The 18,262-nt window shown below is 44.9% G+C and overlaps 1 protein-coding gene across 1 annotated transcript in view; it reads left to right on the top strand.

Moving 5' to 3' along the window:
- Positions 1 to 1,132: 1,132 nt before the first annotated feature.
- Positions 1,133 to 18,262, top strand: part of ODF2L (outer dense fiber of sperm tails 2 like) — a 69,824-nt gene continuing 52,694 nt past the window's right edge. Inside the window, exons 1-8 of the mRNA XM_075002765.1 lie at positions 1,133 to 1,222; positions 2,518 to 2,619; positions 5,876 to 6,039; positions 7,268 to 7,394; positions 7,678 to 7,809; positions 9,463 to 9,525; positions 12,768 to 12,839; positions 13,573 to 13,689. Of these exons, the coding sequence (XP_074858866.1) occupies positions 2,530 to 2,619; positions 5,876 to 6,039; positions 7,268 to 7,394; positions 7,678 to 7,809; positions 9,463 to 9,525; positions 12,768 to 12,839; positions 13,573 to 13,689 (765 nt within the window). The 5' untranslated portion in view covers positions 1,133 to 1,222; positions 2,518 to 2,529. The remainder of the gene's footprint in view (positions 1,223 to 2,517; positions 2,620 to 5,875; positions 6,040 to 7,267; positions 7,395 to 7,677; positions 7,810 to 9,462; positions 9,526 to 12,767; positions 12,840 to 13,572; positions 13,690 to 18,262) is intronic.

The following is an 18,262-nucleotide window of genomic DNA, read 5'->3' as shown; positions in this document are numbered from 1 at the left end:
AGGTCTAGAGAACATGACCTATGCAGAAAGGCTGAAAGAATTGGGCTTGTTTAGTTTGGAAAAGAGAAGATTGAGGGGGGACATGATAGCAGTTTTCAGGTATCTAAAAGGGTGTCATAAGGCAGAGGGAGGGAACTTGTTCTTCCTTGCCTCTGAGGATAGAACAAGAGGCAATGGACTTAAATTGCAGCAGGGGAGGTTCAGGTTGGACATTAGGAAAAAGTTCCTAACTGTCAGGGTGATCAAACACTGGAACGAATTGCCAAGGGAGGTGGTAGAATCTCCATCACTGGAGATATTTAAGAAGAGGTTAGATAGATGGCTTTCAGGAATGGTCTAGAGAGTGCTTGGTCCTGCCATGAGGGCAGGGGGCTGGACTTGATGGCCTCTCCAGGTCCCTTCCAGTCCTACTCTTCTATGATTCTACGAGTGTGGGGATGTGTGTGTGTGTGTGTGTGTGTGTGTATGTTGGGGTTAGTGTGGGGATGTGTGTGTGTGTATGTTGGGTTGATGGGGTTAGTGTGTATGGGGGGGTGTCTATGTGGGGCTGATGGGGTGAGTGTGGGGATGTGTGTGTGTATGTTGGGGTGAGTGTGGGGATGTGTGTGTGTGTATGTTGGGTTGATGGGGTTAGTGTGTGTGTGGGGTGTCTATGTGGGGCTGATGGGGTAAGTGTGGGGATGTGTGTGTGTATGTTGGGGTTAGGAGGAGGTGTGTGTGTGTGTGTATGTTGGGGTTAGTGTGGGGATGTGTGTGTGTGTATGTTGGGTTGATGGGGTTAGTGTGTGTGTGGGGTGTCTATGTGGGGCTGATGGGGTAAGTGTGGGGATGTGTGTGTGTATGTATGTTGGGGTTAGTGTGGGGATGTGTGTGTGTGCGCTGAGCTGATGGGGGGTTAGTCTGGGGACGTACGTGAGGAGCAGCGAGGGGGTCCCTAACCCGAGCGGCTCCCGCGGGCGGAGCGGTAGCGCCGCACCCTGCTCCTTTCGGGCCCGGTGACAGGGGGCTCCGCCCTGCACGCCGAGCGCGGGAAGGCAGCCGCGCAGCGGAAGCGACGGGCGGCTTCAGGTTGCCAAGGAAGCGGCTGCGGCTCCCTCCTGCCGCCAGGGCGCAGGAGCGGGCCGGCAGCGGACGGAGGCTGGGTAACATCTGCGGGGCATTCGGAGGGGGAGGCCGACGGCGCCCCGCCGCGCCGGGGAGAGGGGCCGGAACAAGGGCTGGGGTCGGTCTAAGAGCTTGGCAGAGAGTGGGCCCCGGCGCAGCGCGGGGGGGAGGTGTCAGGGCCCTGCTCGGGCCGAGAGGAAGCTGCGCGGGGGTCAGCGGCCGCCTGCCCCTTTCTGTCCGCTCGAGAGCATCGTCTCCTTGCCCGGGCGGGGGACCTTGAAGCCGGGCTGTGCGCTGGGGTCTCTCCCTGCCGCCTCCCTTTTACCTCGGTTACAGGCTGGGCCCCCTTGGGGGGTGTTACTGATCTCCTGCGCGGTGAATGTCTGAGCGGTTGTGGCCAAAGGAACAGCAAGTGCTAAATAAACACTGCTGCGTTTTTGTTGAGTGGCAGCCCTGGCGGGTAACTTCACTCCTGGTCGTTTGCAGGCCTGCCACAGTCATGGCCACGGAAAAGTCATCCCAGAGGGACGTCTGGTCTTTTGTGTGCTTTTCTCCTCTGCCTACAGATTTCACAGTGTCCAATTAAAAGGGAGTTGTGGGGCAGGGGGGCAGCATTAGAGGGACTTGCGGTATTGCCATTCTCACTTCTGTGTTGCCCGGGGGCCTGGAGAATGGTGTCAGCTGGGTGCCCAGCTCGTCAGGTGGTGCCTTGCCAGCAGCCGCGCAGAAGTAACATGCCATCTTCTGTGACACTGCTGGCAACTAGTGCTCTGTCCTGGGAGCTGGGCTCCCAGTCACCATCCACTGCCCTCTAGTTGCCCAGCTCTCAAGGCAGTGCGGTAGCTAGTAGCTGGACAGAAGTAAGGGTAACAGTCTGCAGTCCCTCCCCACAATAACTTTACACTCCCCCACACTTGTTTTTGGATCAGAACCCCCTACAACTACAACATGGTGAAATTTCAGTTTTAAATAGCAGAAACATGACATTTATTTGAGGGATAGCTTAGTGGTGTGAGCAATGGCATGCTAAACCGAGCATGACGAGTTCAATCCTGGAGGCCATTTAGGGATTGGGGCAAATAGATGTCAGGAATGGTGCTTGGTCCTGCCAAGAGGGCAGGGGACTGGACTAGATGACCTCCCAAGGTCTCTTCCAGTTCTAGGAGATGTGTGTATCTCAATTTTAATAATTCTGTGACCAGGAAATTGACAAAATGGCCCATGAATTTGATATGCCACATTCTTGTTATGGTCTGGGTTTTGTACAACCTGCTTTTTGTTGGATTTTTACATTCGACTGAACTAAAGTATCAGTGATGCTTTAACTGCTGTGGCTTGAATTTTCTATTATTTCTGTTATGATCCTGGGAAATACAGATAGATGTTTTATGCCAACTTTTAATCTTTTTGCAGAATTAAGGCAGAATGTCATCATCTGTGCGCATGCAGAATAACGATAGTCTTCTGTCAGAGCCACATGTTCTGCAAAAGCTGTCTTGTGCTAATGTTACTGAAGTAAGTCATTTCATACTTATTGGATGTAAAAATGGGATTATCAAGCAAAGAGAGTTATCTATGTACTTTTTAGCTGACTAGACTCTTGCTTCAAATCAAACTTTAATTTTTTGCTTCCTGTCTACAGACAATGGGAAGAAGCGTGCATTTAGGGGTTGATTTTTCAAAAGTGTGTGAGGAAGTTTTGTGCTCAATTCTCCTTGACAACCATTGGGATCCTAGGGACTTGTGTAGCATACTCTTGTTGTTTAGTGATGGACTACAATACTAATAAAAGACATATATAGGATAATTCATGAAGCAAGTTAGGCAGTGTTGGTTGGAAACTGCTTGGTCATATATCAAGCCACTGGGAAATAAACTTGGAGCATGCATGACATGTATGAAATCATCAGACATTTATTAAAAGAAGAGTCCTGCAAATTAGGCACAGGTAGGAGGGATCCCAAATACTAATGAAAGACTACCTACTGAAAAAAATTAATGAATTCTAATTTGTGCTTTTCTGGCAATGCATGAACTATGATTAATTAATATTAACACTTCCAAGAGCCTGCTTAGAAAGAATTTGACTAATCTCAGTCACATATTTTTGTGCTTAGTTGTGGAATGTATGAATATAGCAAAATATTCTTATACTTATTAACTTAAGAACATGTACAAATTATTTGCATTCAACATACATGGAATTTAATGTATTAAGTGGCTGTCAGTATGTTTTATAGGCATTACTTCAGGAGTTTACATACAAAGAATGTGAAATCCTTTTTAATTGGCTAAGCAGTTGAATGGTAGGTTTAACCAGTAAGGGTGGGAGTTTCTGGGGAGGCCGCTCCAGCCCAGCTGGACTGGAGCAGCTTCTCCAGCTGCCTCTCCCCATCCCCCCCATCACACCTGCGGCATATTGGGGACTGGGTCTGCTCCATTCAGGCTGGAGCTGCCCCACCTGCAGTGATCTGGGGACACTGGGCTGCTCCATCCCAGCTGGAATGTCCCAGTCCTCAGAGCTGCTTTGGGTTGGGAGGGCACTCCCTGTTGTTCCTGGATGGATGATTTTACATTTGGTTGCATTGAAATGTATATTGTTTCAAATTTTATCAAACAATGCAGACCACTTGGTGTTACTCTCCAAACTTTAGTCATCTTCCAACTTTATCCATAATATTTAGAAGGTGTGTCATTTTCCATAACCAATGGTATACAAGGGAGTAACGTGGCTAGCATCATGTCTAACCATATGGATCAAGTACTTATTTTTTGCAGCCAAGTGAAGTGGAGAAAGCCTTTCAGTATTCACTCAGTGAAGACTCTATCTCACAACCTCCATGATTGCAGTCAAATGCATTAACTACTTGTCCACTACACCTCACTTGTAGATCAGCTTATTTATTGAACAGTGTGTGCATCTCAATTGAGGGATTGTATCTTTGCTGGACATCTAGTAAAATGGATTTTAAACAACTTCCAATTATCATTCATATTTTCCTGTTTAAATTCTCTCTCTCAACTTATCTGGCTCATAATTGTTTTCAGATTTGTATAACTGGCCCTTTTAAATCACCATGACTGGCTTGACTTTGCATGTAATAAATGTCATCAAGTCACAATCACTTGAATGTGAGGAACCGCTTTTTTAGTTCTCCAGTCAGTTCCTCCTGTCAAAAAAGGTCTATTGTAGAATTCTCCATAGTTGGGCATACCATTTTTGGAATTAAAAATGTTTCATCTATAACTCTTAGAAATTCAGAGCATATTTTTGTACACCTTCAGGATATGTCATTCAACTTACAATTCTCTATGAGATATAGACCGGTGAAAAAACAAAGAAAGAAAAATAGAAGAAATGAAAGTTAGAAATAAGATTTCACATGGACAAATGTTGTAAACAAATGGGATGTCTTTGTCCAGTTATTTAGAGTCTGATACTAAATTCTCAGCATTCTCAATTTTCAGCACATATTAGGTCACAGGGTAGAGCCTTCAGTAATGATGAAAATAACAGATGATGATAATTTAGTTGGTCCTGAAAACCTGTCTCGAGTTTTTCTACTTACTAAAGAGCAAAAGTTGTTTTATAGCTGTTAGGCCAAGGTGGGAAGTGAGGATAGCTACTTGTTATATACTTGTCCATGTCGTTGTTTTAGGGAACATGTCATGACCTACCTATTGTACCTGGAGATGCTACAGAAATCTATTTGCTGATTCAGTCCTGTGAATATTATTTAAGAATCAGAAAAGTCAGCCAACATGGAAAATATTTTACTGGTCTAAGTGAAGAAACAGGTTAAATAGGAAGTTGTAGAAGATGTAAACATAGTATCAGTATAAGGCTGATTCTTTCTTAAACATTTCTTGCACTTTGGTTGGCATTTGGTTTTATCACATCTTTTTTTTTATCACATTTGTTCCTAAGTCCCTTGCATTGAAGAAATTTGTGCCAAGTTGGAAGAATTCATAATATGCTACATGTGAAACTATAAAGAAAATTCTACTTAATTTCTGACTAGCAGTAGATTCCTCTAAAATGGGACTTTCACAGGATTCTCAGAGAGTTGAGCACACAGTTCCCTTTTGACTTCTTACATATAGACTAAAGAAACTATGGCTACAGTTACACTACAGCACCCTGTCGACAGAAGTCACTGTTGGAAGAGATTTCCCAAGAAAACATCTGTCAACAGTGTGTGACCACACACAAAAGTCAGTCGGAAGAACGCTCCACCGGGCTAGTTTCTCAGCAAAACAGGTACCCAGAAGCACAGCTGACAGGACTGCCCATTGTTCTGGATGCACTGTCTGTCATGAGAAGGCCACCCCAGAGTGGGCACAGTGTTTTTTTGTCAACAGAATCTGCTGACAACAGTGATATGTCTCATGCCTGAGAGGCAGAACACTGCCGGCCAAAGTGCTGAGTTTTGTCAACAGAAAGCATTTTGTGTGTGGATGTTCCACCAGTTTTGTTGGCAAAAGCGGGGTTTTGTCAGGAAAACTCACTAGTGTAACCAGGCCTAAGAGACTAGTGTGTAGAGAAAGAGATTATTGGGGAGCAAATCGGTTACTATCTTTTCAATTCTATTTCCCAGAATAAAAGGGAGTAAGGAAATTTGAACTAACCTTCTGAAATAACTCTGGTCCCATATACTGGTTTATTATCTTCTGATAGAAAATCTTTTGATTAAGCTTTGGTTGTTATGGGAAGCAAATAAGTCTTGAAATAACTGGGAAGAAGATAAAGACTAAAATTAAATGTTTATAGTTTTCAGCAAACATAGAGGGGGACCCTGTGAAGCAGAACTGGAGCTCATGTATGAAAGTTATGGATAGACATCACATCAAGCCGAAAGAACTGCCACCCCAACTTACAAGCATGTCACAGGACAACTTCCTACAACAAAACCTACGTGAAAGTGAAATGAGACGGTATGCTTCAGACTTGGAAAATACAATTAGAGAATGTCCTGAGACAAGTAGTCTTTATATTCTTATAGCATTTATTTGTGCTTCATTAGTTGCTCAAATTCGCACCGTTTGTTAGAATATAAATATCTTCTGTGGGTGCAGTTCAAGCCTGGACAAAGGATTTGCTTAAGCCTCTGTGTTTGGACAGCATAGGAGCTCGTGTAGATTATCTGAACAGCAAAGAATTTCAGCCCATAAGAAGGAACTTTTTGAAAGACTCACCCTGCTTGCATTTGGAACTCATACACTGCTGCATTGTACTAGTTCATGGAACCCTTCAGCTGAAATTGCTTATTTTATTTTCATTCCCCTGGTTGAGTGAAATGCAAAAAGCAAACAGCTTAACTAGTGAAAAGTACATATGATTTTTAGAAGTTGATGAGGCAGTCATCTAAGAAGTTATTGGTAACACTTAAAATTTGGTTTAAAGGTTTTTTTTAAACAGTGTATTTCCTGAAGTTCTTACTTCTATTGTCTTTAGATGACAATGCAGCAAGAGGAAAGTGTCCCTGTTAAGCGTTCAGTGCAACTAATTTATTATGTGCAGATGAAAAGGAATTATACCCTTCATATTAGGTGAACACTGAACACAAAGGTCTGTTCTTACTCAGACAAAACTTGTTGATGCCTATGTAATCCCTCCTGTCCACTATCCCAGTGTGAGGTTAATCAGCATAGGGGAAGCCTTGTGATTTCTTGCATAATTTGGGAGACTAGGCTGCAGGCTTCTTGGTGTGCTCTGTGTTGTGTGTTAATGTGTGTGTGTACCTCAGAGCAGACCCACTCAGACAAACCACCAAGAACAGGCTTTATTCTGTAGAAAAACACAAAACAGGATCACAGTTCAGCAGCCCTGCTCCTCTACCTGCAGCCTGCATGCTGCTGCAGCTCAGTCTCTGCTGAGACCCTGCTGGGGTCAGGGTGCACATCCTGGCGGGAACTAGGGAGTCCTCCTAGCATGTTGCAGTTTGTAGTCCACAACTTGTAGTTGCCAGGGCTGGGGCTGAAATGCACTGATCCTTGGGCTACACCTAGAATATGATAGTACAGATTTGAGAAAATTCTGCCTTTGGTTAATAAAGATTTGTGAAATGGGGATGTTCACACACGCACATACACTCCCACACATTCTCTCTCTCTCTCTGTACTCAGTTCAATGTGATTTCTATTAAGTTCTTCTTGTGAATAGGTTGAAAGAAGATACCCTTAATGAAAATGTCACATTACAGGAAAAACTTCTTGAAGCAGAGATGGCAGTCAGTTCAACAGAAAAGTGTTTGCCTTTGTTTAAAGTCACTATTGCTGCAATGACAAATGTAAGTTTCTGTGTTTTGCTGTGTTTTAATACTATACAAAAATTTGTGTACATATTTATCATCAGAACTCTTAAGTGCATTAGTGTTCTGGGATGTGCTATATGGACATTTTTATTGGCTCTACTCATTTCTGCAGAATTAAATGTTTATCGCCAAAGTCCTTAAATGCCTAACTGATATGGGTGATTAGAAAAACACTCCAGATGTTTTATATATTTTAAAGCTAACTTTTAAATGTGACAATCGGGGGATATTGTACACTTACTATTTATTTGTTTAACAGGTGTGTAACCTTTCTACGTCTGATATGATTAAGATTTCTAAACAAGAGGATTTATTGATAAAGGAATTAGAGACTCTCAAACAGATAAAAGAATTGTTATTCAGTCTGCGTAGAACAACACAGGATAAAGAAGTAAGATGACCCAAAGCAATATTGGGCTCATTTAACAGTGAGCATAAATACATTTTATTTTTCCTGATCCTATTTTTAAAATTGTTTTCCAAGAGAGAAGTAAACAGAAAGTCACAGGAAGCGCAAACTTGAATTGTTTCAAATATGTTTTATTGTCCAAATCAACAAGAGAGTTCTTCCTCATCTTTATTTAAAATAATTTTCCCTACAGAATAAAAAAAACTGTCTCTGAAAAAGTAACAGAGAGGCAGCCATGTTAGTCTGTATTCTGACCAAACAAACAAGCAGTCATGTGGCACTTTAAAGACTGGAGAATTCTATAATATGCTTTTGTAGTGCTGTAAATATCACAGAATAGCCATAATTACCTTTAATGTACATGTTTGTCTTTATTCACAAGCCTGTTTGCGAAGTGAGACAGAATAAGAATTGCTTGACTTCAAAAAGATGCATTAAATTTTTAATAAAAAGTAGATGAGAGGACATGTTTTTTTTCCCCAGCAACTATGCTTATAGTTAGAATAATTAAGGTAGAAGAGGAAATTTTAAAAGGAAAAGATAAACAACTGGAGAACAATAATTGATAAATAACAGAGAATGAAGAGCCATATAGAGAGCTTTACATTACAAGTAGTAATGAGTTTAAAATTCTTTTTGTATTTGAGTACATCTAATTCACAGGTGTTCATGTTCGAACAAAACCAAACGTATTTAAGTGGACAGTTCTTAAAGTGGACATGGTATGCAAGCCTGCCATGACTCTGTCATAATGCTCCCTGTCAGGCTTCCCTCTCGCTGATGACCCAGAGTATACCATACTTCTAAAATCTAGCAGAGTGCACTCTGCAGTTTGAATACTAGTGCCAAGAATGCAACCCTCATATGCTTTCCCCTTTTCTTCTTTCCCCTGCTTTCAGTTCATCCATAGTTTGACCTCCAATTTGCTGGTTATCCCTTTCCTGTAACTTAATATCCATATTGGGCCTGAATCTGTAACATACTGAGTCATCTAAACTTCCTTGGAAGTCAGTGGACCCATTCTGCGGAGTTAAAAAGTTTGGTATTTACTTAACTGGAAGTTCTACCAGTTAGGATGAAATAACTAACTGATAAAGTAAGGACAACCTTGATTGCCAAATTATGTAACTGATGATTTTCTGATGGGTATGGCTACATAAACGGTTTTGCAAGTTTATTTGTATTTGTGATAGAAGTTAATACTGTAGCATATAAGATTTAAGGATCTGGACAAAATCTTTGTTGCTATCAAACAATATTTTCAGAAACTCTTAAGTAAATGTTTCATGCTCTGTTTAAGATAGATGAATGGATTACCCACTTTTACTTTGGGTGACTATTTGCACAGGGAAAATTAAATAACCATGGCATGTAAGTGATTCCATTTAAAAATAGTTGTACATATAGAACTAACCTTGGTTTGTTGTCCCCTGTTCATAAACTCTGAATTTAGAGTGAACAAAATCTCTAAGATATTTTGCAGCAATTGTCAATAATCACTCATGTCAAAATAAATATCTCCTTGCTATTGGTATTTCATGTCTCTATTCCAAATATGCTAAATCAGCCAGTTCTAAATACTATCATATAATTAACTTTAAAATATTTGTTGTTTTCTCTATTTTTAATTTGCAGTTAAGCAGGAAACAAATTGCTGTTTTGATGCAGAAGCTGACTGAAAGTGAATCTGAAAATGATGTAAGTAAATTACATTTTTTAGCTCCTTACCCTTTCAAAGCATGCCAAAACAGTGTAATCCCAAATCTCATACATAGGGCAACCATATCTCCCTGTCCCAAATACAGGACAGGGAGATATGTGGGGGAGGGTTGGCTCCTCCAGGCTGCACCAAGCCCTGGGAACTGATGCCTCTCCCACCGCATCCCCCAGCCCCGGGGAATCGGCGGCCACAGGTGCTCCCCACCCAGTGTCCTGGGGGAGCAGCAGCCGTGGGCGCGCCCACCCCAACCCTGAGTCCCCGAAGGCCTAAATACAGGACAATTCGTCCCTTTTAAAAAATAAGTTGGGATGCCTTTTTGGCGTCCCAAATATGGGACTGTCCTACCCAGTACAGGATGGATGCTCACCTTACTCATACAATTCCGCTAGACAACTGGCAGACATAGGAACAGGAAGGCTGCTTGGTCTTTTTGTCTTGCACTTATATTTTTGTGTAAATTGATGTATATGCCTGGCTCTCACCCAATTTCCATCATTTTGTTTCTTCCTTAGCCATTTTATTAGTGATATTTTTCAGGAGTATGGTGTCATGCTTATTACACAGAGTTTAATGTGATTCATAAGGGCTTGGGGCAGGCAAAATATGGCCCATGGGCATCATCCAGCCCACTGAACCAGCCTGCCACCATCCCATGGCCCAGTGGGAGCCTTGAGTAGGCTCCCCACCTGCCTCACCAGCAGATGCTGCTCTAAGTGGCCAGCTGGTGGGGCTGTGTGCTCTCTTCATGCTGTATGCTGTGGAGAGGTAGGCCTCAAATGTAGCTGCCATCCCCAGAACAATCTTCAAACTCCCATTGGCAGGAAATTTCCTTCTATGTGGATCACAACCCAAACTTCTGCCCCAGGTCACAACCCCCTTCCAGACCCTGCATCCCCTGTCAGGCCCCTTGTCTGTGTCAGAATCCTCTCCTGCTCCCATATCCATATCCCCATCTGGACCTTGCATCCAGTCCCCTACCCTGAGCATCCTTCTACACTCAACCTCCATCCCAAACCATGTACCTCCTCCATTAATATCATGGAAGAGTGCTGACCTTGACCACTTACCAAATTCCTGAAGTGGTACTCCAAAAATTACTGCCTACCCTGATAAAGGATAATGTACCACACATTAAACGCTGTGTAACTAGCATGGGCCAGTCTCTCATGTTGTTCGCTTGTGTAATTCCAGAGTAACTTTAATGGAAATGCTACTTATTTACACTGAGACAAATATCATCTTAGAGAACCTGAGCTAGATGTGTTACTTTTGCTTTAATGTTAGGATCATTCAAGTGCATTGTCTTTTTATTGTGATATTAATTGGCAAGCAGTATGAGGGTGGGAAAAGCTCTGAATTCATTGCCCTCCATCCCACCAAATTATCGCTTTTATTATAGTTAATGTAATGTTTTCATTTCATCATGAGATTGCACCCCTGTCCAGATGGTTGCTCTCTAACTATACAGTTTTAAGGAAAAAAAATGGAACTAAAAGCATGTGAACCCTCTGGATCATTCCCTCAAACTCCATCTGCCACAAAGCTGATAATATAATAGAGTGTAAAAGTACCTACATCTTTAGAGTGCTGAATTCAGACAATTAACTCCATGAAAACAGTGACAAAAGAAGTTATAAAATTTTGGTGCAACTTCAGTATTCCAAAGGTACATAAAATTCTGCCTCTACTTTTCTTTAAAAAAAACAAAAAACAAAAAACAAAGTAGTGGGAAGTTCAAGTTCAATTTATCCCACTACTGGGGAGAAATAACAAGTTGCTTAGGTGAAAAGTGTGATATAGTGCTGAATATCTCAGATAACATGTAGTATTATCTTTATTTTACAAAGGGGGTAAATTGAGACCCACGGTGGTGATAATGATTTGCCCAAGACCAAAAAAATATATCCCAGATCACTTATTCCTAGTCTGGGCAGAAACTGGTTACTTTGCAGTTTGAGTGAGATCAGATTTTTGAACAGATGTTTTCTAAAGAATTCCAGAATTCTGGTAATCAGCAGTTTAGGCAACCCAAATTATGGGTAATAGTAGAAGGGTTGTTTATGAAACTCTTATCAGTCTGGGAGAAGGGTAGAATATGATTGTTATCAGTGAAAACCATTCAGTCAACAAATCTTTTTTCAACAGAGATTGTCATTAAACTTATTTTCTGATGTAGACCAAATAACCTTTACAATTGTAGTTCCTGACTCAAAAATAACATTATTTTCCAGCTATGTCTACACAAGCAGCCTCTGTCGGTAGAGGTCACTGTCAACAGAGAAACCTTGGCTGTACCTCTGTGGACAGATCGTGTCGACGCCCAAAAGTGGCTCGAAAGAGCAAGTCACTCTGTCGACAGAGAGCTGCCTGACTGCCCTGCCCTCTCTCTACAGAATGGCTGACTGAAGCGCTGCAAACAGGGCTGCCCAGGGAACTGGAAGCCCTCTTTGTTTACAGAAGTGACTACCTGGGCACTTTGTTGACAAACACTGTCAACAGAGGCATTATACCTGATTGGGGAGAGGTATAACACTGCTGGCTGAACAGCTGAGTTTTGTCAACAAACTCTGGACAGCACTTGAACCGTGTAGATGCTCAGCACTTTCACCATGCAAGCCCAGTTTTATCGACAGAGGCTGCCCATGTAGATGTAGCCTTCCTGTGTTTACAAATATTTACTGGTTCTGTTTTGGTTGGTTTGGTTTGATTTTTGTTTTTTTTACTCACCAGAATAGAACCCCATTCTTATTTTATGCCTTTTCCCTTTTTGCTCACTTTGTCTCCTTGCTCCCTTGTGGTGCCTCCAAAGGTAATTTTAAAAACAGAATTTTCAAAACAATTTGATAAGTAAATGAAGTGTATGTGTATACTTCAGTAATTTGATTTGCCAGAAATTGACAAAACTTGACAAAAAGAGTGTCCTAGAGCAAATCTCAATAATACAAACTGACATTGTACATCAGCTAAATTTACATACCCAGTTACGTTGTTTATACATCTGTATGTTTACATTCATGTCTCTGTTTCGAGAAACTTTTGTCTTATATGTACATGTACAGTTTCTTTGCTTCTAAGCATCAACTTGAAATGCTTGTTACTGGAAAGGAGAGCTCAGTTATTGTTATTAAGCTGGCAATTTTATGGGTACAGTTTGAATGCACTGCTATGAAAATGTGCATATTGAGACCTTTTAATTTTATGTTAATTTTCCTTCATGAAGGGTCTCAGAAAAGAAATGCTTGAAAGAGAGCGGCATATTGTAGACCTTTCTTCTCAGCTTCAACAGGAAAAAGTAAGTCAGTTTCTCTCTCAAAATGGATGTTTTATCTCAGCGTGCTAAATTCTAACCTCCAAAACTCCTAATTTTCCAAATTGTGAGAAGTGTAAAATTTAATATTAAAGTTTATATGAAAAGCTATTCATATGGGCCAGTGTTCCTCACAGAGGTATACCCATGCCTGGAAGTTTGACTCCAGATGGTTTTTTTTTTTTAATTGTGAACCACTTCCAACCCTACTGTCCAACAGTCAGTGTGAGGCATGGCTGGTTAGGACTCAATTGACATTCCTTAGTTAAGATTATGTTTTGGCTAATGCTGTTCATATGCAGAAGGTAGGTACAGAACCCTAGCCCCATTTTGCCCTGCAGAGGAGTTGTTGACAGTCCCTCTCCATGTGCTCTTTGAATTCATCAGCCAGTGAAGGCTAGAACTAACAGTAGTGCTAGCCTCGACAAATTGTGTAAATAAAGGTCCCTTCTACCTCTGTACCAAACAAGGGAGCTGAATCATACAGAAGGGAGAGAGGAAAAGCGCTGACTATACTCAATAAATACTTTAGACAGCGCCTTGATGAGGGTATTGTGCTTCAGTCTAGGTTTGCAATGTATTCATAATTATACTGTGCATGTGTATGACCCACAAAGTGTGTATACTACTGTATGTTAGAAATCAGTTATACAGAAAAAAAACTAGTTTATGGCATATCTGCATAAACTAAAGATTTGTGTTCATATCTTTTGCATAGACAATTGCACTAAAAGCAGACCACCTGTCAAAGTCAGTAGCAGCTGTACAAGCCCACCTGCAATGCCAGATTCAAAAAAAGGAGGCTGAGAGTGATCATTTGAAAGCTAAAATCCAGGTTACAAATATTTTCCTTTGGGTTTAACTTTAGTTCATTGGTAAATTAATAAAGTCTATTGGGGTCAGAGGGACATTTGTAATTAGAAGTTGTCAGTCAAATTCTAATATGTCATTTGTAATGATTAAATGAAATGCCTGATGTAGACTTAAAAAACAGAATAGAAAATACCAGTAAAAATCATGGCAATATATATTTCTTGAGATCCACTTGGACAGTGTTCCTAATTACAAATGAATTTTACAAATGTTCAGAGCTTGTACAATAGACACTCCTAGAATGGCTTAAAAAGTATCCAAAGTAATGTATCCAAAAGTGTTATCTTGAAAATACTTACACATGTGCTTAACTTTAAACATATATAATCTCACTGTAGAGAATGCAACTATTCACGTGCTTAAATGAAACATGTATGGAAGTGTTTGCAGGATCAGGGCCTAATAAAGGGACATATGTTCAGTTTTAACAACCAGAGATCATTGACGGTGTTGGAAGACCGCAAAGGTGTGATCTGAGGGTTGAGAGGAAGGGGGCAATCTGTGGCCATAAAATGTCTATATGTACAGTTTGAACCTTTCTAGTCTGGAACCCTCGGGACCAAATGAGAAGATTTGCCCCACCGAGGAAGGTCAATAAGCAGCATTACTAACCTTTCTATTGCTTACAGGACTCTTAGAAGACATTTGGGGGTAAATTAGAGATAAATAATAGCACAAAATGCTAAGAGCCAGGTGGCTGTAAACAATCTTTATGGGACTGTGGGAAACTTGGCTACACACATGATAAGTGGACATTTGGCTAACTAATATCATGCCAGACTATGGATATTGCCAGATTAAAGAGTGCCATATTAGAGAAGTTCAACCTGTATTTGAAATTTGCAAGGAAAGTGAAATTTAAGTTTTGAACAGGGGAGTTGACTTAAAAGTGGACTATCTCTGTTAACTTTTATCTTCTCTAATTCGCCTGATACCTTTCCATCAACCTGCTCATCAGTTGCTTATTACACACACACAGTAAATAAAGAAAAGTCTTTGCATGAATATAAGAATAGGTATATGTGTGAGTGTCCCCTTGGCAGGCCATAGTCATCCTATTAGCTGGTGACTGATTCGTCAGCGATGGGTTGGGATGCACAACTGGAAGACATCAGGAGGGTGTCTGGTCCCAGGCCGAACTCTCTCTTCACATCAAGATCAGAGAGACGAGAGTAGTCTGTCTGTCATACCAGGCATTGCAAGCCCATTTGGAAGGGAAATGTATATCAGTCCTCCTGGACAATATATGAGTAATGCTTTATGTAAAAGCGGGGGAGGGGTTCTTACTTCCCTCCCCTGTGCCTGGAAGCCCTCAAATTTTTGCATGGATCACTCGGTTCATCTGAAGGCATTTTGCCTTTCCAGAGTGCAGAACAATATGCCAGATTATCTCAGCAGGTCCTTTCATGGCCATGAGTGATCCATTTGCCTGGATGTTGCAAACATCTCCCAGTAGTGGGTATTTCTGAAGATATGGCTTGTTTGTCACGAGACGCAAGGGCTGTTTCTGCACATGGCACTTTTTCCGGAAGAAGATCTTCTGGAAGATCTCTTTTGGAAGATCTTCCGGAACAGTGCATCTACACATCAAACAGGACATCAAAAGAGCCACCCCTTCTTCTGGAAGAGTGCATCTACACATGCACTGGCACTCTTCCAGAAGAACAGGGCCAGAAACAACATGGACGGGGTCGCACAGCCAGGGAGCCCTTCCAGGGCCGCCAGCCACACGGCACCTTAAGGGGTCCCACCCAAACAGCCCCTCCCTGAAAATGCTGCTGAGGCCAGCCATGTGTATGCACAGTAAGCCAGACCCAGATCCCTGTCCAGTGCCCGCCGACCAGCAGGAACGGACCCCCAGCCGCCACAGGACAGCAGGCTTGCCCTCACCCACATGCTGGCCACCCTCCTCAGCCTCTTGTGGAGACAAAGGCCCAGACCTATGGGTCCTGAACCCCCACTGCCCCTGCTGGGCCCCCTCCAACTGGTCCAGCGTGTCTGGACCCACGCCACCAGCACGGACTGGTGGGACAGGGTTGTCATGGGGGAGTGGAACAATGACTGCTGTCTGCAGAACCTGCAGATGAAGAAAGAGACCTTCCTCGAGATCTGCAGCTGGCTCACCCCCACGCTATGAAACCAGGATACCTGGATGACGCCGGCCCTTTCCCCAGAGAAACGCATGGCCATCGCCATATGGGAATTGGCTAATTGGACAGCTACAGATCCATCGGGCAGCAGTTTGGGGTGGGAACATCCACTGTCGGGGCCGTCATCCTCCAGGTAAGTCCTGCCTCAGACCCTGCCCCACCAGTGGGGGGGAGGGGGCTGGCGGGCTCTGGGTACCCCAGGCGCTGATCTGGAGGGGGCAGGGCCGGGGGGGGCAGGCAAGCCTAGCCCAGAAGGGATACCACATTGCCGCTGCCAGAGGGTTCCCTCAGCGAAGGGGCCCGGTAAGGAAGGAGGGGGTAGAAGGGGAGGGGTGCAGGGACCCCTCTGCGTATGCCCACGAGTGCACCCATTCCCTTGCAGGTCATGAGGGCCATCAACCCCATGCTGGTGCAGCGGCTGGTGAGCATTGGGGACCTGGATGCAGTCGTTGAGGGCTTCACCGTGCTCGGGTTCCCCCAGTGCTTCGGGGCGATTGACAGGACGCATATCCCCATCAGGGCCCCGGACCACAATGGCGGCTGAAATGTCAATCGCAAGGGGTGCCACTCCATTGTGCTCCAGGCGGTGGTGGACACCTGTGGGAAGTTCATGGACATTTACGTCAGCTGGCCGGGCAGGGCACATGACGCATGGATCCTGCAGAATTCCACCCTGTTCCGTAGGATGGAGGCCAGGACATTCGTGCCCCGGTAAGAGCACACACTGTCGGGGACATCATGGTGCGTCTTTGCCTCGTGGGCGACCTGGCCTACCCACTCCAGCACCCACACACGGGCCACCCTACACCCTCCCAGCATCTGTTTAACGCCCGGCTCACACGGGCCCGGTATCCTGTTGAGTGCGCTTTCGGCCATCTGAAGGCGCTGTTCAGGTGTCTCCTCATGCACCTTGAGGTGGGGGTGGAGAACGTTCTGCAGGTCGTGGCTGCCTGCTGCGTGCGCCACAACCTCATCGAGGCATGTGAGGGGACCCTGCGCCAGGGCTGGATGGTGGAGGTGGCCCCCTGCTACCAGCAGTCTGCTGCAGCCCCAACAAGTGGCTTGGCTGTGATGGGCTCCAGATCCGGGAAGCGCTTCGGGAGGCATTCAGCCAAGGGGACTACTAAACCCCGCACCCCTCCCCACAGGCCGCTCCCACACGCACCCCCATGCACATACACCACACTCCCCAACCCCCACATTAATCAGGGACACTGGGAGGTGCTGAATGCTAACATATATTTAACTCTCAACTTTTAACAACCATGAGCAATGTAAATAGTAAATGGTGAATAATAAAAATAATAAAAAAAACCTGATAGGGAGTGAGCTATATACATGGGGGTAAGGGGACAGGGGCACTTAAACCTGGATGGGGACTGAGGCAGGAATGGTGGGGGGCCCTAATCGAGGGACGGGGTTAAAGGCCGCATGCCCTGGTGCCCGCAGGTGCCCCTCCCACGCTGGGTGCGTGGTCCCCTGCGGGGCACTGATGGGGTCGGAAGCACCGGCAGGTAGGGCCAGTCAGCACCTGGCCCAGCCTCAGTGGAGGGGCTGGAGGGGGATGGGTTGTGGCTCGGGCGATCCTCCACAGGGCCCACTGAGGCCACAAGCCATGCTGCAAGGTCCCTCAGCACAGCACTGGGCATGCCTGGGGGCAGTAGGGCAGCCAGGGCCTCAGGGTCATGGGCTGGGGGCACAGGAGCAGCTGAGCGGTCAGCAGGGGAGAATGCAGGGGGGGGAGCTGGGAGGGGTCGGGGGGCACTAGCGGGGGCCTCAGGGGACAGTTGGGGGAGCTGGGGGCTGGCCCACTAGGGCCCCACACATAGTGTGGAGCATCCCGACCACCTCCCCCCATGTGTCCCGCCTCCACTGAAGCTTGGCCTCGTGGAGGGCCATTCGTCTTTCGGTGAGGGTGTTCTGCTGGCAGAGGGCCGCAGTGTAGGCCGCAACCTCCTCCTCGCAGCGGCTGTGTCGGGTCCAGCGCGCCCATGGCCACCACGCAGCGGGGGCTGATGCGGGCCCGGCTGCTGGGTCCTCCAGCCTGGATGGGGCTGGCAGGCTCCGGGCTCCTCGTCTGGCTGCCCCGGCCCTTGGATGGTACTGCTGTTAAGAGAGAGAGGGTGAGAATAGAGGGGGAAGTCAGTGCCACATTTGGAACCTGGGTGGCATGGCCCCAGTCTCCCCAGCTGGTTACCCCTTCCATGGGACGGGCATGTGCCAGGGGCAGCTGCTGTGTGGGCTTGCCTGCACTCACCGCAGCAGCCACTGGGGCGTGATGCCGGGGCTGGGGCACTATCTGTGGTGGCCCACCCTGGCAACGGGCTTGTGGGCTGGTGGGGGCTCAGCCGTGGGGGTTTTCGGATGCAGCTATGCTGCCTGGAG

Source organism: Carettochelys insculpta, chromosome 9, assembly GCF_033958435.1.
Source record: "Carettochelys insculpta isolate YL-2023 chromosome 9, ASM3395843v1, whole genome shotgun sequence".
NCBI classification, from domain to species: domain Eukaryota; kingdom Metazoa; phylum Chordata; order Testudines; family Carettochelyidae; genus Carettochelys; species Carettochelys insculpta.
The sequence above is the reverse complement of the archived record's forward strand: the minus strand, read 5'-3'. Positions and strand labels throughout refer to the sequence as shown.